Below are 21,685 nucleotides of genomic sequence, written 5' to 3'. Positions count from 1 at the left end.
GTATACGATTTTACCGTACCCGATAGCGAGCAAACGTGCGTCGATATAGTTTTCAATAAAAACCGTACCATGAGTCATATAAACTCGCTAGCGACGACACGATTGTTTATGTTGTTTTCGTGTGTTTATAATAGTATAAAAATCGGAATGTAGCTAACTTCATAATTGATTTTGCTCTCTCTTTCTAGCTCGAGTAAAAGACAAAGACGGCATATGGCCTTAAAACCCTACCAATTTAAAACAGCGACTTGTTATTAGTATATGTATGAGACAAATATATTCGTAAACTTGTATGCATTATACAAGGAGAAGAAGAGAGATTGCATATCGTATGTAAATAACGTTGAATGTTGACATTGTTCGATGAATTTTGGAAACAAATTTTGAACTTTTAAAGATAAGTTACAAACTTGTGAACCATAAATTATTGTATTAAGATAAAGAATTGCTATTTCTTGTAAACTATATTTTACAAATACAAGTGCCACTTGCTCAAGTGTACTCGAAAACCAAACAATCTTACCTTTTTTTGTTCTAATGGTTTTGGCAAGGGTCTATCGTCTGGTTCATATTATTTTTTGTGTGATGATAATTTTACCTACTTAAACACTTCCTTGTGAATAGCAGTTAATTTCGTAAAAGACGTGAACGAAAATACATGTATTATAAAAATGCGTACCAGTGCCACACAATTTCAATTAATGGTGGAATACATGGAAAAGTAAGTGTTATTTTCATTTAATTTTCTATAACTTTTAAATACTTAAACATATTTTTAATGATGTACCTCGTATTTTCTCTTTATACATAGTCTAATATAAAAGTTTAAAAAGGTGTTAATTGGACATAATATTATTATGGCTAGGCTCATTCTGTCCGGAATCATGTTTAGGTATAATTATCATTGAACTAAAAAAATATTATAATATATACACACCTTAAAATAAGTGTTTGGTTAATATAGCTACTTTCAGCGTTAAATTTAAATTCTATAAAATGGAGACCGTACTTTCGTGAGTCTGAATCTTTTATAAGTAGTAAATTTCCTCGTCTTTATAGATATTTTTTTCAAAATTTCAAATATATTTATAGTTTACGAACACGAAAAATATTATAAATTTCAAGTGCTTTGCAAGAGTTCCGTTTTTATTATTTGAAGATTTATTTTTAGAAACGGTGACCTTAGCAAACCTTCAGAAGGGCCACAAGGAAGGGTAATTAATGCCCAAAAATGGAATGAGTTGACGGACCTTTTAAATGCAGATGCTACTGGGGACACCAAGACCGCCGAGAAATGGAGAAAAGTATGATATAAATATTATCCTATGTATAACACATACTTTAACTACTGATTTTGGTGTTGGTTAATTATTTGCTTTTTATAATTTGCGTAACATTTATATTTTTACTTTCTTTTTGGCTATGTAACTTTTTCTATTTTTTTGCATTTGTGCATGAATAAGGTTTGGAGCGATTACAAAAACAATATAAAAAGAAAAGCTAGTCGCATACACAGATCTGCACTAACAACTGGTGGTGGCCCAGCCCGTAAGCTTAAGCTGTCTGAGATAGAAGAGAGAGTTCTCCGTGTGCTAGGTACTCAGGCTGCTACAGGCATTATGACTATTGATGAAGTTGGATTAGAGGTACATTATGCTGCTTAGTTTATATTTTGTCTTTTTTAATTAATAATAAGGATTTCATTTAGTTTCCATTTTGTGTTTTTTAATTAATAATACATATATTTACAGGAAGAAACTAGCACTCTATTGCTATCTGACCCATCATCTCAAGCAAGCCACCCGCTACAAGAAATGTATCTTGGTATGTTTTGTAATGAATAAAATATAAATAAAGGTAGAATATGCCTAGAGTAGTATATAATATTATTTAACATACTATGTAGTTTATATTAGTATAGACATATTCCACTATTGTTTATGACGTCTGACTTAACTTATTCACCTACAGTATAATATAAGTAATAATTGTTTTTTTTGCAGCACATGAAGATTGGAACCAACCTGGTCCTTCTACTAGACTTTCTTTACCTGCAGATAGTGCCTCGGTTTTAGAACCTTCGGTCATCGAGCATATTGTTCCCCCAGAAGATGCGCATAATGTAACCACAGGTACAATATTGGAATACTATCTATGTATAATTCTCTAAATTATTGTTATCAGTTTATCACATTCCTGTGCAGTCTCAATTTCTTATATTTAGTCTGAAAAGTTGTTTCCAATATATTTTTATTATATGTATTAACTATTGACTTAATATTATAATAATAATATTATTCTATTATTATTCTATGTAAAAATGGTATCACTTAATATTATGTAACTTTATATTTTATCTAAAATAGCATTTCAATTGTGATATTAAGACTTTTTCCTTCTAATATTATTTTTCTTTCTTATTACAGACCGACTGCAGAGGAGCGAGACAGGCCCGACAGGCATTGGCACTGCACCTCGATCAAATCGTGCATCGCAGGGCAACATACCTTTGCCCTTAACGCCTCGTGCTCGGCGCAGACGCCTTTTCCAAAACCAAAATTCGCCTGTTCGCAGGACTCGCACACAGACCCAGTCCGATCTAGCGAGACAGGCGTTTCTTAGATCGGACTCTGAATGGCGCGCCTTCCAACAGGAAGCTGAACGCGAAAGGATAAGGGTTAGGGAGTTGGAGTTAGCTATACAGCAAAAGTGGATAGATTTATTTCAGCAATTTTTAGATGTTTTTAAAAATTTCACAAGTAATTTAGGAAACAGATAATTATGTGATTTATGTGTTTCCTTAATTATTTGTGAATTTATTTCAAGATTAATTTAGTTTTTTAGTGTAATGATAATTTTTAATTTTACATTTTTTTTGTTGTATTCCAAATCCATTCTAATATTATAAATGCAAAAGTGTGTCTGTCTGTTACCTCTTCAAGCCCAAACCGCTGAACCGATTTTGCTGAAATTTGGCATGGACGAGATACTGCGAGTCCCAAAAAAGGACAGGCGGGTTTCTCATATGTGCAGCTCTTTGTGTACTACTTTAATATCATCAGAAACAAATTGCTGTTATTTAACTGTATAAATTGTGTGTCACATTAAATAAAGATGATTTACAAAAAAAAACTTTTAATTAGCAAGTAAACCATGAAATAGAAATCATCATCATTATTTCAGGATCACATTACTCAACACTAGACACATAGCCACATTTATTATTATCTTCAAATAATGTTCTTGTCAGAGTTTGTCTCTCAAAATTTCAAAGCTACAATATTTATTTTTATAATATTTATTATTAACTATAATATTTTATAGTGTAAGAATGTTAATGTGGGTTGGTAAATAAGTAGGTAGACATATTATAACCATATTTAAGTATATTATGAGTATAAAAGCCACATTGAATTAAAATGTAACTAACAGGTGGTCAATTATTATAGGATAACATGATGAAAGAATTTTAGTCTTTTGATTTTATCGTCTTTGGAAAAGTCTTCTTGCCACTTGATCCCGTATTGTGCGCCCCCTGAGTAATACATTACTGGTTGATTCATTTACAAACACCAGCTCATCTTGTTCAAATGGTTCTGCAAGAAGTAAACACGCAATATTTTAAACATTTTTAATTAACTTTAAATACTCATCTGTATCCATAGTTTATTTTACTAAAAATACCTTGTGTTCCTACACCAATATTATCCTCAGGATCCGGAATATTGTATTTCAGTGCAATGTTGTGTAACACACAACATGCTAAAATAATTTGTGCACATTTTTCTGGTTGATAGTGTAAAGTCCTATCCCTATGTAGACAGCGCCATCGGTTTTTCAAACGCCCAAAAGTATTCTCAATGACAACTCTTGTGGATATGTGAGCTCCATTGTAGACTTCCTTCATCGAATTTGGAGGCGGGTCTAAATAGGGTGTCATCAACCATGGCCGTTGAGGGTAACCGGAATCGCCTGTGAAAAGGTCTTTATTAGGGTTTGTCCAAAGCTTAATTACCGTTTAATTATCAGTTTTAACAACTAAATTGATTGCTCACCAAGCAGCCACACAATCTCATTCTGCCTGTGCAATGATTGTATGTAATCATTGATATTGCTATTCTCCCATATAAATGCATCGTGTGTTGCACCTCCAAACTTTGCATTTACAGAGAGGATGTTACAATTGTGGTCACATATCTGAAAAAAATAGGTAAGTAGATTGTAATATGTGATATAAAGTTATACTACTTACATTACTTTGAATTACCACTTAAACTATAAAAATGAAATAAATTAAGTACTTATCGTTCATAGTTAAACTTAAAATACTAACCATTTGCACATTAAGAGAATGATAATGTTTCCTACAGAAATATAAGTGCTCCTCTTCTTTGTTGGGTGTAAATATTTTAAAGTGACTTCCGTCAATACACCCTATTACTCCTGGGAAGCCATATTTATTGAAGAAACTAAAAAAAAACATTAATCAGTATGACACTTAGTGTGAAAATATTAATTGAGTTTTATACAATATGTTTATGCAGTATTATATTATATTATGAGTACCTTTGTTTAATGGTATCCCTTTCTTCTCTTCTCGTTGGAAATTTTATGAATTTTTTTAAAATTATTGGATGGTTTAAAGCTTGTGTTACTTGATGAATAAAGACACTCATTGCCTCCTGGGAAAAATGATGAGCTTTGCCAGTAATTCGCTGATAGCTGCCATGTGCATAAAATAATAATGCACATAAAACCTAAAATTGTATTATTTTTATGAAGAAATATGTCTACAAAATAGGTAAGTATATTATTTATTTAATAATTTATTGTGCACAAGAAACAATGACAATATGACAGTGATAATATACACAGAAAGACGACACAAAGGATCTGCTTATTTCTAATAAGAAATCTCTTCCAGCAGCCCTACTATATAAGTTCATAAAATACAATGTACCTAAGTACTAACTTACCTTTGTGTCAAGGGATACTCTTTGTGATGATTTCAAATCTGTGTGAGCTCTTAGGAGTCCACACAAATACTCGAAAGCCTCTTTGCTTAGCCTATATTCTTTAATAAAATTATTATCACTCAAATTTTCAAGTGGATGTCCAAGACACTTTCGTACACTAGCTTGAAATCGTCCTTGTTCACGTCGTTCGTCTTCTCGTGAAGCCAAAGCTAACATATTCCACGCTAAATATGCTTTACCGGACATATTTATATAACGTATTAAGCGCAAATTACTAAATATTATTCTTTTGTATGAAACTCTTCACAACACTAAACACTTTCACCCTACAAAAGGCTAGTGAGTTATTTTACTATTGTAGTAACAGTATTTTACGATACCACCTGTCAAATTGTTTACTCATGGTACCGATTCACATGAGAAACTGCTTAAAACATTAGTCGCTAGCGAGTTTTTATTCGATACGTATTTATTGTAAACTCATGGTAGCGATTTTAGTTCCACAAGTGACCGCTAGAGGCGCTGTAAAATTTTCCATACTAAAAATTTACGTGAGACGGTATCGAGTATCGTTAAATACTATAGCTTTAAACTCATGGTAGAGCTACAGTCGCCACTCGCCACTCGCCGCTACATACAGGAAGCTGATGTTTTTTTTTAATTATTAAAACATCACCAAATGTTTAACATTTTGAAGTGCATAAAGCGTTCTGACCGCCGAGTCGATGGCCCATTAACATGTAAAGCGTTCGTCGGAATAGCTTCCGAATTTGTGATGGGAATCGGCCAGTTTATTTTTATGTGACAGACATTTAAATGGCTCGAACGGTCATTCCATAGATTCTATTCTGTCGGTACGACTTATCCCATGTGCTTTGTTTATTGTACAAATACATATATCTTGGCGTCTTTAATGGACGAAAATGCAGTTTATTCTCTGACAGTTGACATTCAGGCATCTTTTTAGGCCCGTCTAGAATATAGATCCTATCAATCCACCTGCGTGCGATGATTTACCGCATTCGGCCCGTTTCCCGTGGCCCCAATTGCCGCGTCCTGTCGCCGCCCTCCACCAGCCCCGGCTCCGATCGACACTATGCAAAATCTATTTGTATGCTCGTTCATTTTCCGCACTGATAGACCCCCGGCTAACGATCCGGACCTGATAAATACGCGTAAATGTTATGAAACGGACAGGTCCGCCATAAATAGACGAGCTATGCGCCGATCTCGGAAATCGGTGACATTTTTAAAGAACGCGAGAAAGTGGAGTTCGCAATCTCAACTCAATCTCTCAATCAAAAAATAAAAAGTAGATTCGGATTTTGGGAAAGCAACAAGTGAGCTCCTTATACCGAATATAAACATGAACAATGTTGTGACACGAAAAGGTTCTCCAGAAATAGACGTGCTACGATAAAATCTCAGATATTGACGACATTATTAGAGAGTGCAAGTAGAGCTTCGAATCCAGATACGCAACAAGTGAGCTCCTTATCAAAACCGGCGACATTATCGGATATTGTAAGAAAAGTAGAGTTCGAAATCCAGTGATGCAACAAGTGAGCTCCTTACCGCGTCGCTTCAGAATTCGCATTTCGCTGGAGAGATGTGAGCTCGTGTACTGGAAGAAGTGACGTCACTTTATGTACCGCGCGTGCACAACGTTCGATGCTCATTTCGGTACCTCTTGTGCTCACCCCCCGGAACGTTCCGTCCACTTCGGTAACGTCGCAACCGACGACGACCACTAAACGTGTAACGACTTTATGATTCGGGTCGTTAGATTCAATTCGCTTTGAAATTGTGCACATTGCATACGCGTTTTGTACTTGAAGTTACATTTTTGGCAATTTGCATTTGGAATTAGGTATCCAACTATCACCGTCACACGTCGTTGCATTGATGCCTTTTTGTTGATGTTCTCTGTTGCCTTTTGCAGGTCGTTATTACAAAGCTCGCTTTTTACTTTCAGGCCTCGGTTCTCTGTAGGTTTTTGTCGTTCTCTTTTCCGGTTGGCCAGGAAGCCTGCTACTGTGGACTGCAGATGCATTGAGTGCTCGATTCGAATAGGCCACTTCCTCAGTTCTCAGCCGCTGGTCCCGTGAAGTAGGCCAGTTGTTTACTTTCGTCGAGCACGACGCTCGCGCGGACCGCGGTTGTAGCCGTGTTATGTAACGCGGGGATGGGAGGGAGGTAGCGCCCTACGGCGAAGGCTGCGCGCGCGCAGGTCGACGACACCGCGCTCGCTGGTGAGTCAGCCCTCGCGAGACGTTACGTAGGCGGAAACGTAGTGTTGTACGCATATCCACAAGATATCGATTCCTGATTTGCTCGTATATACATATGTAGATTGTGGAGAATGGATATCCATCCAGACATATAGCAGCATCACAGCGAGTTGTATTTACTTAATTTATAGAACACGACAACATATCAAGTTGCAACATTTATTTATAGACGGTACAGTCATGTCATGTCATGTCACAATATGTAGTAATTTGTGCCAAAAGTGATATACTTTTGGCACAAATTATAAACGTTTTGAGGATTTACATTGTTTTTACCCAATGAGTTTCTAAAATACTAGAGTAGCAATGTCTTACAAAAGATTCTCAGAAATACGTAACCACTTTTTTGTTCAAAAGACAATGTCAAGTCATATATTCGTTATGTCATTATGTATGTGAGATATGCCTGCAGGCATCTTCGAAGTGGCAACGCGTTGCTACCGTAAACTTCCAATCTAGTTACGTTAGTAACATAGAATATCATTGTTTTTACCATGCATCTTTACTTGTCTATTTGCTTGTTCTTAAATCATATTTCCATATTATTATATTCAATTACGCGACGGTTGTAACGAACGGCCACTAATAACCAGTTCGCTGGTTCACTCGGAGATCGACAAGACGTGTTTTGTTGCGTACGTCACTATAGTAGAGCGAGCGTTTTATTTTTTCTTCAATGGGATTGGAGAAAAAAGTATGGACTCGATTATAATAATTTCAATACTCTCATGTCTTGCCCTTCATTTGACTTTGTTAAATGTAACAGTTCCTTGAGTTGTGTTTTATCATATCCATTATCCATACCTACTTATATTAATTCAAATGTAAAAACTAAAAATAATATTTAAACGATAGCTACTATTGCAAAATGCGAGTCCTAAATTGAAAAATGTCTGCAATCATGTCCCGTTCAGCCTTGAAACCATCTACATTGTAGCAGAACAGTACCTCCATTCTAGTGGTCGTCGTGAGCTGGCGACGACCTGTTGACCCAGTACTTGCAATTACAGTACAATGTAACCTTTAGTTAGGATTCTGCTGGGAGCATTTGTATGTTTTAGTAACCGGTTAATATGTGATATTATTTTTTTAATGAAATAAAGGGGCAAACGAGCAAACGGGTCACCTGATGGAAAGCAACTTCCGTCGCCCATGGACACTCGCAGCATCAGAAGAGCTGCAAGTGCGTTGCCGGCCTTTTAAGAGGGAATAGGGTAATAGGGGAGGGTAGGGAAGGGAAGGGAATAGTTGAGGGTAGGGAAGGGAATAGGGTAGGGGTTAGGGGATTGGGCCTCCGGTAAACTCACTCACTCGGCGAAACACAGCGCAAGCGCTGTTTCACGCCGGTTTTCTGTGAGAACGTGGTATTTATCCGGTCGAGCCGGCCCATTCGTGCCGAAGCATGGCTCTCCCACGTATGATGCTGCGTTGCCGGCCGTTTAAGAGGGAATAGGGTAATAGGGGAGGGTAGAGTGGGAAGGGAAGGGAACAGGGTAGGGGATTGGGATATGTCATGGTTCCGTCAAACTAACTGTTTTTTAAAGGTCCCTGTTTACGTTGGGCTACGATGAAAAACCAGCGTTGCCATTATGATTGATGACTTTGTCCATCGTTCTGAATGTGAAATAGGGCTCTTAGTTTTTGTCTGTACTTAGCTAAAATCTAAGGTATCAGAACCAAAAAAGAAGTTGGGTTAACGGAAATTAACTACCATACTTGCCATCATGATCGTTCTGATAAATCCAGTATGCGGCATGCCGTATGCTGTATGCAAAACTTTGTCCCCCGTTCTGAATGTGGTTCCAAATTCAGAACGGTGGACAGAAGTTTTGAGTCTTTGGATTGCAGTAAAAGTCGGTATACGGAACCAGAAGAAAGCTTAGCAAATAGCAGCGATGAGCATAAGGGCCGCGGCACACCGGAATGGCAGCGGTGCGGCGAGCACTTTCAGTGTCATATGATATTAAACTTTATTTTCATTATTTACTTATTTATTTATTTATTTTTATATACTCACCAACAGAACAGCATTTGTGACATTTTTGTACATAAAATTTGTTTACAGATAAAATGGTATGATATGATTTGTTTTGTTTCATTATTGTAATATATAGTATCGCTTGAGAAATCGCGGCGGGCGGCCACGGGCGTTGCATTCCGGCCCTATGTCATGGGATTCACGAAGATTCCGCACATTATACGTGGTGTGAGTATCAGTTGTATCAACATGCGCAGGCGCACGGGCCGGGCCGGGCCGGGCGGTGAATGGGCAGGCATTGAAGCGCTGATTAGTGTAATTAGTGGAGTTAGTGAGCCGCAGGAATTCCGAATTGATACGCCGAGGTCATGAACAGAGCGCCTGTGTGTGATGACTGATGAGGGGCCACCGGTGTACAAGACACAAGTTGGGGCTTAAATGCAAAAGTTTTGGTCAAGCGGCAAGCCTTAAACGGCAACAAAAAAGTCAGGAAATACTTAGTCAAATCGAATTCGTCGTTTCGACAGGGACGTTAGATAATTAATGATTAGCACTGTCATGTAAATCCAAAACATCCTTGAAATCTAACTTTACCTTTGTTTATTTTGTTTATCAATTTACTGAGATCCTTTTAACAGGCACAGAAATTGATTATGATTCATGACTCATAATATTGTAAATTTTTATTATTTACACAATTTATGTCAAGACTCTAGTCTAGACAATTCGACCTCTGAGATGGGCGGATATAGGCTATATTTAATCGCGGTGAGTGTATCGAGTGTCGTGTGGGCTGTTACATGTTATCTAATAATTACAATATTCCATTTATAGCTTCATCGAAGTTTTGAAATAATAGACTGTATCCAGGGCGGGTATTATATCGCAAAGACAATAGAGTATAGAATTTAAAGTTAACGAAAGATCTTCTAATTAATTATTATGTACTATCGGAGAAATGAATTCATAGATGAATGTGTTTCAAGTCGAGACTATTTTAAGCCCAACCGACAGATTACGACTTTAACATTGATGTTGTTTGGTAGAGTTATGTCAACTCTACCGAATAATATTGGGCCGCCGTCTGCCTATCAATAAATAACGATTTTTCTGTTGGTAAATAATAGGGTATGCTCGGAAGACGAGCAGCTGTGGATGAAGATTAGGAGTTCATAGCGTGTATTAGCGACATTAGACGCTCGTTAAGTTCGTCAATACGGCTAGAGTCTAGTATAATTTAGCCGAAATAGTGTTTAAATTGCAGCTACCCACGCAATTATTTCTGAATCTCCATGTAATTACTGTAATGGCGGCCATAAGATTGCGGAGCTAGACCGATCTGAGCACGCCAATGTCACGTCTGTCTGGTGGCCGTGGGCCGTCACTTGGTCGTTCACCTCCCATCGATTTGTACGTACACCATCGTGTGACGTCACCCCACCCGCCCCTGTGCTGGTGCCGCATAAATAATTACAATAAGTGAAGACAAACGACTGTACCCTGTAGGCTGTAGGGAATTGTCGCGAGGGTCCTGGAGTCACTTGTTGTTAAATATCAACAACGGGTTGTTAAATATCAAAAACGATATGTAAGAATAGCTTTAACTTCACCATGTTTATAAAAAAAAAACTTAAAAAGATATTAAAAAAAATTGGTGATGTCAAAAGAACTTGTTCAGAATCTAATATAACGTAGTAAGTAAATAGGTTACGTCGCGGTTGGGACGCAGGACTCTTTGCCCGGCTTAAGTTACAGGCGGCGAGGTTACGAGTGCACGGATAAGTCTACAGCTTACAAGCCGTTCGGAAGTCGCAGTAATCCGCCCCTCACCTCAAAAGCCATCCCGTGTCACGCGACCCTACCTCTACCCCGAAGGAAGCCCTCGACGGCCGGCGCCCTCGCTTCCGCCTACGAGTGTCACCACCAATTATGCGAGCCGTCCGTCCCGCTGGCGCGTTTCGTGCCCTAGCTCAGCCCCGTAAAGTCTAGATTCCCACTCCGAATCTCACGCCGAGCCAGCAATTTGCAAGTTAAACCCGTAATTAAAAGAAATGAATGTACTAACACCGCGACGATTTTACCCTTGCACTTAAAAATCCGGGATGCAGTTTATTGCGCGTAATTATTTTTAGTTTCTTGTTCTAACGACATAACGAACACGGTGGACACGACAGCGGGTATACTGCATGTATAATGGCCGACGCTGGCCCGGGGGCAACAGTATTATATTTTTTATAAATCGTATTTCATAACCCTCCCCCATTCATTAAGCTGTATGAGTTTTTATTCGTTTCTCGGTACAGGAATGTAGTTGCGTGCGGGCGAGCGGGCGGGTATCGATCGCGCGCCCGGACGGAGTGGCGCCCAACGTGGGCCGACTTAAACCCCCACTAATACACTCCTTTGTTCTGAAACTGAAACACCAGCTGTTTATACGCAATTCGGTAGTAGAGTCTAATTAAATTCCCAGACATTGATCCCCCTCCGATCCCTCGACTTCTTTATCCAAAAATTAATTTACTATTTTCTCGGAAGATTAAGTCTTAAATACTGGTAAATTAAATTGAGGAAAGTTGACTAGAGAGCTGTTTAAAAGATAGTCGATCGACTTGACCCGAAGAGTCGGTCCGTTGTTCTTAGTTACGTGGAAATGGGTCAGGCGGCTCTTTGTTTCGCGTTATCTGGGTTCGCGGCTCCTCCATGTGTGGATATTTAGGACGCCTACTGATTCTTTGTTTATTTTCTTCTTGATGAGTCTCAGCAATCTATATATATAAAACTCAAAGGTGACTGACTGATTGACATAGTGATCTATCAACGCACAGCCCAAACCACTGGACGGATCGGGCTGAAATTTGGCATGCAGGTAGATGATATGACGTGGGCATCCGCTAAGAAAGGATTTTGATCAATACTACCTCTAAGGGGTAAAAATAGGGGTTGAAAGTTTGTATATAATAATACTTCTTAACGCGAGCGAAGCCGCGGGCAAAAGCTCGTCAACAATAAACTGACAAGAAAGCCTTTTTTTAACCACCCTTAATTATTCATGAAGCCCTAAGCGGCCGCATCCGGCCGCGATAACAATAGACAAGCTATTGTGTCTCGTTATTCCACGATCGATGGGACTTTAAGCGAATCGCGTGTACATAATACGGTTGAGCATCTTTGTTATTTACTTTGGTTGAATATGGTTGAATCCTATAAACTGATTGTGGGCTTAGCAAGATATATTTTTGCATTGGCAAATGCACACAAACGTATAAAAAGTAAAAGCCCTATTAATTTGCAGAAACATAGAGTACAGTGTTTTTGCGTGCGTCGATGATGCTTCAAGCCGTGTACCACCCGCCCCTGCGCCTCGTCGAGCCCAACCCTAACGTACGATTTAATTACTGTACGTGGAAGTCTGTTGCCGAATAAATGAATAAAGATTATCATCAGCAAACTGCAGGTCTACGTGGAAAAACAAAATTAAAGTCTGCACGAAAGACGAGCGATCCGTACTCGTTATATTCGGTTGTTTAGAATTCCTTAGTAGGATCACCGACTGAACGGATAGTGGTTTATTTAAAGATAGCCCTTAAATAGACCAAGAATTTGAATCTATCTTACCTTGTTGTATTAGTTCTGCTGGTATGTGATACGACTGCTGTATGGTTAAGTCTACAGGATCATCTAAGATAGCCTACGATGACATCGATACTCGATAGGTGTAAACTGTAAAGCGTGACGCAGACGTACCAAAAAAAATACGTATAGTGTATACGAACCAAAATCTAGCGCTCTATCTAATTGAAGTAAATAAGGACCTACATCATTGCGACTTGTACATTTGCTACATTCACTCGAGGTATTTATATTTTGTTCATTCTTATTTTTGAGCGGCACGGGCTTTCCGGTTTTATTTCAATGTGCAACATATTAGTGTTATTTATAAACAATTACTCATGTGCCCCTACCTAGGCTGAATTGACACGTGCCGCCCGAGGAATAGGGCCGAGATTGGAGCAAACGCCGATCGTTGTATACGTTTAACATGTGGCCATAGTTTTACATGTGGCTGCTAATCGACGGATGCCTCCGACCTTGGCCGTCGAGTGGACGAGGTCCTTCCTACTAGAGACTAGAGAGCTCTATACATCGGACGCACTAACCACCTGGATGGTTAGACTGATGCTAAGGCAAATGAAGTTACTATTTGTAATGGTGATGATAAATTCTGTTGAAGATAGTAGACACTAGACAGTATTACACCAAACAAACATAACCCACACAAAACGCTACTGCATTGCGGAGCTGAGATAAGCGAGATACTCGCAGTCTCGCTGATCTAGATAAAACTTCGATAGAGCGTTTCCTGTGTGCACAGAATCCAGTTTGAATCCAGCGAAAATATTTTTAATATAAAAATTTGAGTCGCCCTCGAGTGTACTACTTTCAGTCTGTCGTTAAAGATTTTATTTTTGGGTCATACTTTATCGTTCCGGATTTGAGAACGAAGAACGCCAAGATATTTTTCCAGACTCATTCATATAAGATGAACTCCGATGAATAAAAGTTCCTCCGGTCGCGGCACTACGTGCCCATACCGTAAAAAAGCTGCCCTGTGAAAAAAAGATTGTGAATTTAAAATTGGAACGTTGAACGCATTCCGTTGTCGGGTATCGTCTATTTCGGACGTGTGTCTTTAAAATTAATAATTCCAAGTCGGTTTTTACCCGGATATCGAGATAAGTTTGTTTTGGCAGATGCCTTCGGCCATATTTTAAGGGAGTTCCTTGTTGTTTTTTGTTCGAATAGAGTGCAGTATGCAGCGCAAGCGTCTCTAGAATTTCGTTGTAATATCCGGATTCATTTGATTTATCGCACAAATTTTACTGCTCCTACGTTGGCAGCATGTGCCAGATGTAATTAAACGGAGTCGGTCCTCCGTGTAATGTTTACGAATGCCCGCCATCTGCATACGGCACACGCGTCTAAATCTCACCTTGACCGAGTGGGGCGTTATGTCACGACGAAGACGTCGTCGGCCGTTATCACAGTTTCATCACGGCCTGAAACTCCACAAACACGAGTCCCCACTGTTATCCGATTAAGGCGTGGGGCTTCCCACGGACCTGATTCTGTCATTAACCATTTCCCAGTTCACATGTCAGCCGCATACCTGCCGCATACCTGGAAGTGTCGGCTGCGCTAGTTTCTGTTGCATCGACTTTAAACAACCGGCGTTCATCTCCAGTGCCTTGTCTTTCTTATATCTGGAATACGTTATACAATACGGTCTCCGTTTTTCAAAGATTTTGTACATTGGTACTGAAATTCTGCATGAAAAACATTTAAAGACACACATCCGATGGCATACTCGCAATGACCTATTTGGATGTGACCTAGGCGTTTTCATGCACCAGTGGGGCGCCGGGCGAGCCCGGCCTGACCTGCGCGTGTGCCTGACCCACGGTAATCGGATCTCCCGCTTTCGTCATTTACAACATCATCATGACGCCTCTACCATGAGTCCATGACCGACCATGACGCTATTTGACTTACGAGAGTGTCATATAGACGATAAAACCAGCCTAAGAGATTTCGGTTGCAGGAATCTTAAAAACGTCTATAAAATTTAGGATACCATAGTACGGTTGATTAATAAGTAGTAACAATTATATTCTCGTTATTTTTATGAATCATAAAAAGCGCAGTTTGGATTCTAGATTAGATTAGACACAATGGAAGATTACGATAGACCATTTCGAGTACTTTTCTGTGACCCACATCGCGTTTGCGAAATATGTAATGACTGCGATCATCTCGCAGTCGCCAGTCGCCACGGCTCGTTGGTCGCCCGTCGCGGACAGTCGCGGTAATGAGGAGGCGGCGTGGTGCCGCGACAGCGACCGCAGTCTAGTACTGCCCAAGTGCTGGAGGCAGAGGTTCCTAAGCGTTTGACACGTGATGACAAATTGACCTCTTGACTTCATGACTTTATGCCATCTTCAACACTTAAATTGTGTTCCAACGAGCCCTGCGAAGCTACATGCAGAACAAGTTCAAGCAGTTTGGTCCAACAATTTTGAAGCGATTACAGGTAAAGCAATCAGAGTCTACGACCACTATCTACGAGCACTATGATTAATACGAATAAAAACTATAAGAAGTAAGCCCGTAACGGCCGTCTATCTTTATCTGATTCATCAAACGCATTAACCTCCTTAACGGCATAGTCGGATACAAATTACCATCAATTGTGAGCAATGAGCAATGGCTGGCGTCTCGGAGCCGCGATGTGCTCATGTCAAAATGTCATGGTATTGGGGTCGTTCACCTCCCGCCATTACTACGCGCTAGGGCTGACACATTACAGATATTTGCTAATGATTGATTGCAGTGATGACTATTGGCGTTAATACAGTTAAAGTTCTTGCTGGGTTGTTTAGCTATAAAAGTTTTGTAACTGTAGAGTATAGGCTGTAGCCTTCACGACGAGATCGTTCGTCCGCCATCAAAATATATTTTTTTGTTTTCGGTGTTTTCCAGCTAGTCCGCTTTCTGAATATTTTTATTTTGCAGTTACTCAACTGCAAAACTTCCTAGGTTGGAACAGTTAAGTTCTTGTTTCACAATTTTAACTCGAACTATTTCAGACAGAATTGCATTACGAGACTAGCATAAGAAATACTAATGCCCTAGGGCTAGGCAGCTTTTTTGATTATTAGCAATCAATTAATACGTGGGAGAGCCATGCTTCGGCACGAATGGGCCGGCTCGACCGGAGAAATACCACGTTCTCACAGAAAACCGGCGTGAAACAGCGCTTGCGCTGTGTTTCGCCGAGTGAGTGAGTTTACCGGAGGTCCAATCCCCTACCCTATTCCCTTCCTTACCCTCCCCTATTACCCTATTCCCTCTTAAAGGCCGGCATCGCACCTGCAGCTCTTCTGAGTTGGTGGGCGTGCCTGATAACAGTTATTTATTTATTTAACCTTTACCTTTGCGGGAGCACTGTGTGAAGATAACACAATGGAATGTGTCTTGAGTCTTCACTCTTTTCTAACGCTTTTTATGTGGGCTGTGGCGAACATACGTTGATAACATTTATCGACAACGAATATAAGTTTATTAAATCGATGGTTTAGTTTTTTTTTTGGATTTGCCAAGTCTTGGTAAAGAAAGAACAAGCCAACAATTCCTAATTAGTTTCGGGTTTTATGCTGCAGTAAATTTTTAAGACTTGTATTTTTGTAAAAAATAATATTAAAGTAGCGTATAACTAATTCATGTTCTTCGTTTGTAATGTTTCCAATTTGCCCTACAAAGATAAACAGACCTATAAGTAATTATTTGCTCTATACTTTGAGTGGTAAGGGGTAGAGAAAATAAAGCCATAGTAAAAGGAGAAGTAAGTTATCTTCATACAAAGGCACCGCGCGCGGCTTGAATGTGTGCGCCATAGTATAAATGCGTCGCCACGTACGGCACACAACAAAATCTCGGCCAGTTATTAGAGGCTGGTACCGCCAAGATTTTGTTGTGTATGTGGCGACGCATTGATACTATGGCGCACACATACAAGCCGCGCGCGGTGCCTTTGTATGAAGATAACTTACTTCCCCTCCTTCTACTATGATAAAGGGTTGGTAGTTGGTACACAGTCGCGCCAGCCCTGCGCACCAACAGTGTCAGCAGTCAGTACTGAGCACTCGTCACCGCTAACTGGTAGACTTTATATCGAAACCAATCACGATAATTATACAATCACTACTCATATTTGTTCATTTCCCAACAGTACTCAAATCTCAGTCATCATAACCGTTATTATTATTATCTATGGGTCTTCCATACTTCCGTACTAATGTTATACTGTTATACATGCGAAAGGTGGCTGTATACGTATCTCGGTCTGTTACCTCTTCACGCCCAAACCTTTGAGTCCCGGGAAAGGACATTGGTTGGAAACTTTTCATTTAGGAAAAATGTACGGTTCCCGCGCGATAAACCAATTTTGTCGCAACGGAGTTGCGGGCGTCATCTAGTTTATATGACATTATATATGTTTATATATAATGTTATATATGTTAGACATTATATATGCTTATATATAATGTACAGATATGTTTATATGACATTATGACATTGTATAAAATGTCATTAAGTATGTGTTTTTGAATTACACTCGTACCATAAAATATCGTAATATTCTCTGAAACTTTTGGTATATTTCGTTGGTTAAACTCAGTAAACATTTCGTCATGGATGTTTAATATAAAACAGCACAGCTGATGCCTGATAGTGTTGGCATGTCGATAACCACGCGACCGCAAGACGCGCGTTTTGACAGCGACCGGAGCCTGCGGTGCTGCGGGCTGCGGTATTAGCGCTAACGGAGTATTATAATATTATACATCAGCCTATGCAGTCCTACATACCGTTTTGGTGAATCGCATAATACGGTTTAGGGCAAAATGTGGGATATGAGTTTGCATTTTCGTCTTCTAATGGTGTGTATTGACTGAACGGCAGTTTAAAAGACTTGCCGTACGTGCGTACGTTCGTATATTTTTAAGTACGTTTGTTGTAGAGAGAGTAGAGAGATGATACACTACAGTGATACGGCAGGGAGAGGACCTACCGTCAATGCACACCCGTTAATGTGCGATGCCAGTATGCCACGCCCCTTCTCGTGTTACAGGGTCAAACCACATGACCTCTCGTCATCAGCTGTTATTAACGTTACCACGTTGGTTCACCGCCGGCTCTTCCCACCGGCGCGGCGCTGGTGGGGTAATCGTTGCGAAAAATTATACGGAGCCGTCCGTCAGCCACATTGCGAAATACTCGCTGAACTTTGTTAAGGAAAAGGTGACACTGCTTCGCGTCCGTTGCGGTCACCGCAGGATGGACGACGTCCGCGATATAGTACTCTGAATACTCTGATGCTCGTACTGATTGGACGTTGTGTAAGGTTCCACAAATGCTACTATATCTCAGACCTAAAGTCTATGTAAATTTTATCACTGCTTTTTGTAAATTCGTAATCCTATGCGCTAAGAACATAATATATTTTAAGAATGTAGCCCACATCTCATATTATGATTATGTCATGACAATTTCGTTATCGTTTCGTTATCTCATGCGCTAAAAATATTTATGAATTTAGCCCACATCTCATATTATTATGTAATTTTTCTATTGCAGATAAACAAACAAAATGGCGGACACAGACACGGAGACGTTACCGAACGGCACCGGCACGCTGTCGGCGGAGGAGGAGGAGCGGCTGAAGCAGCGGCCGGCGGACATCGACGCGGTGAGTGCGGTCGACGCATGCTCTGTGCAACGACCCTAAACGCAATCTTGACACGACAATTGACACGATAGACCTGACGGCTATATAATAGCGGCATACATGATACAAGTTACAACCTATGATATAGTAATATTTCTCAACTCAAAGCATACAACCCTCACAGACATGACATGAGTTGAATATCGACTCAATATCATCGAACGCCTATGTCAATTCCATGCATTTCTATAAAGAAGCAATAAAGAAAACGTGTTGGCTAAGCCCTCTGTTGTGTCACGATCCTAATCATACCGCAGCTGATTGAGCCATCGGCGTAGGATCCGCCGCGATTTAACAACGGTGAACGAGCGCCGGCGTGGGCTGCATCATTACGACCTATCATCACGTTTAATTGCTTAGATACGGTGGTCTGATTGTTGAGTAAAATCTTTGCTATAGGCCACACATTATAAGCTTAGCATAAATGGAAGGGAATAGGGGAGATTTTTGATCTCTTTTGGGGTGAGGAGTAAGCGTGGAGCGTGGCGCAAATCGCAATAAAATAAAAATTATCAGACAATTCGTAGTTGTTATTCCTATCAGCCGGTGAGGGCGCGGGGGTGACGATATGGGTAATCCGTATGCTATAATTTATGAAATACGATCAAAATACCCAGGTATATAATTTATTTGTGCCGATTTTTGGACTAGAGTTTTGTTATATCGCCTTCTCAAGTTCTTCTAAACGACTTAAAGCTGTGCGCGTCTAATACAACTTTATGACAGATATAGTCTCTATTCACTAGATACATAGTAGATCTAAAAGATACATAACACACTTAAGATTACCTAACTAGAAGAACCGGTCTCATGTCTAGGTCTAAACTCTAAACAGATTTCGCTAATCACAAGTTAGGTGTAATCGAACCTCGTTAGTATCTAGATGTCAACTGCCAATAAACTAACGACACGGTGACATTAACACGCTGATATGAGTTTCTACTTACCACTTACCGCTTACCGAGCCGGCACTTACCACTTATCGCCAGTAATCGGTAATGATTGCGAAGTGATTTATGTGGTGGTTGTCTGAAGTGGTCATGTCGCCGTCTGACTAACTGAACTACATAAATATAGTTACCATATAGCAGTTAATTTATAGTGAACTCCTTGAGCTATATCCATCGATCCCGGATTCTTGGAAATCTATTGTTATTCTACTGTTGTCGCGGTCATCGGTGTCCTTACGCGGCTCGATAGGTTAATTCAGGAGTTCCCAAACTTTTTCAGCCTGCGGCGCACTTACAATGCGCGCTCTTCTCTACCTAGCTATTACAAAAAGATACATAAATAAACACCTTTAATGATTATAGTTAGGCTAAGCAAGTAAATAATAATAAACAATTACAAATATTAAGTTAATCGTCTGCCTGCTTTGTATTATTCACAATATTATAATTTTATTTTATAATATTTGTGGAGGATCGACTCACGGCGCCGTCCCTCTTGCCTTTCCACGGCGCACCAGGGCGCCGCGGCGCACAGTTTGGGAACCCCTGGGTTAATTGATCTGTATTTCTGTCCGTAACTTTTATGCGAAATGTGGAATGCCCACTGTGACACAGGCAATTATTCATCCTTTTAAGGGACTCGAAAGTATCTCTACAACAAATATCAAAACCGGGCCAGCAAGTTTTGGTTAGTGGTAACAGACAGGCATAAAGATAAATCATAGAATCTGATGTTGGCTCGTTTTAATTCAATAGATCATTTGTCTTAGCCTCCTGGGATCTCTTTAGAAAATATTGCAGGATATAAGTGACGTGTGTAAATGCGCAGTACAATAATTTGTGTTATGCAGGACGTGCGCGAGATGGAACGGCGCAAGCGCGTGGAGGCGCTGATGTCGTCGAAGCTGTTCCGCGAGGAGCTGGAGCGCGTGCTCGACCAGCAGATGCACGAGGGCGGCGACGCGCCCCTGCTGCAGCGCATCCGCGAGATGGTCGGTGGCCGCCTGCATACCGGCAGCCTGCGGGTGAGTCACACCCTGGACCAGCACCATTGACCACTGCGATCGAGAGCGTGTCGGTTGCGTCATGGGAGAAGCTAGAGCAACATGCAGCCTCGTCATTGCAAGATTTGCCGAACGTCATTCTTACTAACCGCCTCCTATAAGGCTAGGTGCCCTCTAGCGATCTTCTAAAGAATCTTAGATCATATTGTATCTCTGATAATAACTACTCCAACGATGCTTGCGTGTCACCTGCTCCAAGGAGAAACAATATTATAAGGCATGAATCTTAAGAAATAGGAACCCTTGATGGCAGGTAAGGACTTTAGGCCGCCGTTGATAAAAACGGCCAATTGTACTAATTAGATAGGCGACAAGCTTGATTGCTCACCGTATAAGCTACATATCAAAGAAATTCCTTTGTAACTAACGTATACCTATACATCTCCAGGGCCCGAGCTGCGTGCTGCCCATCAACGACATCCGCGGCATCGAGGGTGTGGGCTACGAGAAGGGGGAGAAGATCCTGCGCTGCAAGCTCGCCGCCGTCTACCGCCTCGTCGACCTGTTCGGGTGGACGCAGAGTGAGTTCCACGCCATTTCATCCATCCATCGTTATACTTAAACCTGTACAGTTTGTTATAAAAATATGAATTCCTAGTTGTTGCACAGCCTGTAGCATGCGCCGAAAGTCGTTTAAAGCAAATGATCCGTACATTCTTACGAGATAAAAACTATCATATCTCCTTTCCCATTCCAATTAGGTTCAGTATATTTTAGACCGGAAATTATCAGCTATCGGTTTGCTAAATAACCAACAACGTTATTAAAAGACTTTTTGTGTTCGCAGCGGGGTACTCCGGCCAGATCACGGCGCGCCTGAACACGGCGGTGGAGCAGGTGCTGACGACGCCGCGCGGGCTGCTGCCGCACGAGGTCACCGCCTCCTCCCTCGTCAAGGTCGACATGCAGGGCACCGTCCAGGACCAGGGCACCACCAACTTCCCCGTCAACGTCGAAGGTAGGCTTATAATAAAATTCTAATGTCATGAGAGGATGATGATCAGCTATGTTCATAAATCTATCAAGGTTAACTGAGGCTTACAAACTATAAGTTAACTTACGAAAACCTTTGTGTATGAG

At 40.4% G+C, this 21,685-nt stretch overlaps 3 protein-coding genes across 10 annotated transcripts in view; 2 read left to right on the top strand and 1 right to left on the bottom strand.

Annotated features, from left to right (window-relative positions):
• LOC121725729 (protein hu-li tai shao) overlaps nt 1-21,685 on the top strand; it is a 63,019-nt gene that overhangs the window by 20,962 nt on the left and 20,372 nt on the right. For all 7 annotated transcript variants that reach the window (XM_042112799.1, XM_042112804.1, XM_042112800.1 and 4 more), the window contains 4 exons: nt 18,441-18,552; nt 20,393-20,566; nt 20,994-21,126; nt 21,393-21,563. In XM_042112799.1, coding sequence (XP_041968733.1) covers nt 18,454-18,552; nt 20,393-20,566; nt 20,994-21,126; nt 21,393-21,563 — 577 coding nt within the window. In that variant the 5' untranslated portion in view covers nt 18,441-18,453. The remainder of the gene's footprint in view (nt 1-18,440; nt 18,553-20,392; nt 20,567-20,993; nt 21,127-21,392; nt 21,564-21,685) is intronic.
• On the top strand, nt 327-2,853 carry LOC121725755. 2 transcript variants are annotated; one of them, XM_042112854.1, is made up of 6 exons: nt 327-721; nt 1,172-1,304; nt 1,464-1,646; nt 1,752-1,824; nt 2,004-2,132; nt 2,427-2,853. In XM_042112854.1, exons 1-6 carry the CDS (start codon nt 672-674, stop codon nt 2,777-2,779), a joined length of 921 nt encoding a protein of 306 aa, XP_041968788.1. In that variant the 5' UTR covers nt 327-671; the 3' UTR covers nt 2,780-2,853. The 2 variants fall into 2 exon arrangements, with proteins under 2 accessions (XP_041968788.1, XP_041968789.1); XM_042112855.1 differs by lacking the exon at nt 1,464-1,646.
• On the bottom strand, nt 3,366-5,561 carry LOC121725747 (putative nuclease HARBI1). The gene is made up of 6 exons (XM_042112839.1): nt 4,977-5,561; nt 4,567-4,757; nt 4,334-4,469; nt 4,056-4,197; nt 3,685-3,972; nt 3,366-3,596 (listed from the first exon to the last, which is right to left on the bottom strand). The coding sequence occupies exons 1-6, from the start codon at nt 5,220-5,222 to the stop codon at nt 3,484-3,486; spliced, it is 1,116 nt and encodes a 371-aa protein (XP_041968773.1). The 5' UTR covers nt 5,223-5,561; the 3' UTR covers nt 3,366-3,483.

This window comes from Aricia agestis, chromosome 3 (genome assembly GCF_905147365.1).
Source record: "Aricia agestis chromosome 3, ilAriAges1.1, whole genome shotgun sequence".
Taxonomy (NCBI): Eukaryota; Metazoa; Arthropoda; class Insecta; order Lepidoptera; family Lycaenidae; genus Aricia; species Aricia agestis.
Note: the sequence above shows the minus strand (reverse complement) of the source record. Positions and strands in the feature narration are given on the sequence as shown.

What these genes read in the sequence shown, in the direction of transcription:
- LOC121725755 (XM_042112854.1), top strand. Translation starts at nt 672, where the DNA reads ATGCGTACCAGTGCCACACAATTTCAATTAATGGTGGAATACATGGAA. An exon ending in GCTACAAGAAATGTATCTTG is followed by an intron (nt 1,825 to 2,003) that starts GTATGTTTTGTA and finishes TTTTTTTTGCAG; the next exon opens with CACATGAAGATTGGAACCAA. An exon ending in TGCGCATAATGTAACCACAG is followed by an intron (nt 2,133 to 2,426) that starts GTACAATATTGG and finishes TTCTTATTACAG; the next exon opens with ACCGACTGCAGAGGAGCGAG.
- LOC121725747 (XM_042112839.1), bottom strand. Translation starts at nt 5,222, where the DNA reads ATGTCCGGTAAAGCATATTTAGCGTGGAATATGTTAGCTTTGGCTTCA. An exon ending in ATTCTCTTAATGTGCAAATG is followed by an intron (nt 4,198 to 4,333) that starts GTTAGTATTTTA and finishes TATTTTTTTCAG; the next exon opens with ATATGTGACCACAATTGTAA. An exon ending in TATTGGTGTAGGAACACAAG is followed by an intron (nt 3,597 to 3,684) that starts GTATTTTTAGTA and finishes TACTTCTTGCAG; the next exon opens with AACCATTTGAACAAGATGAG.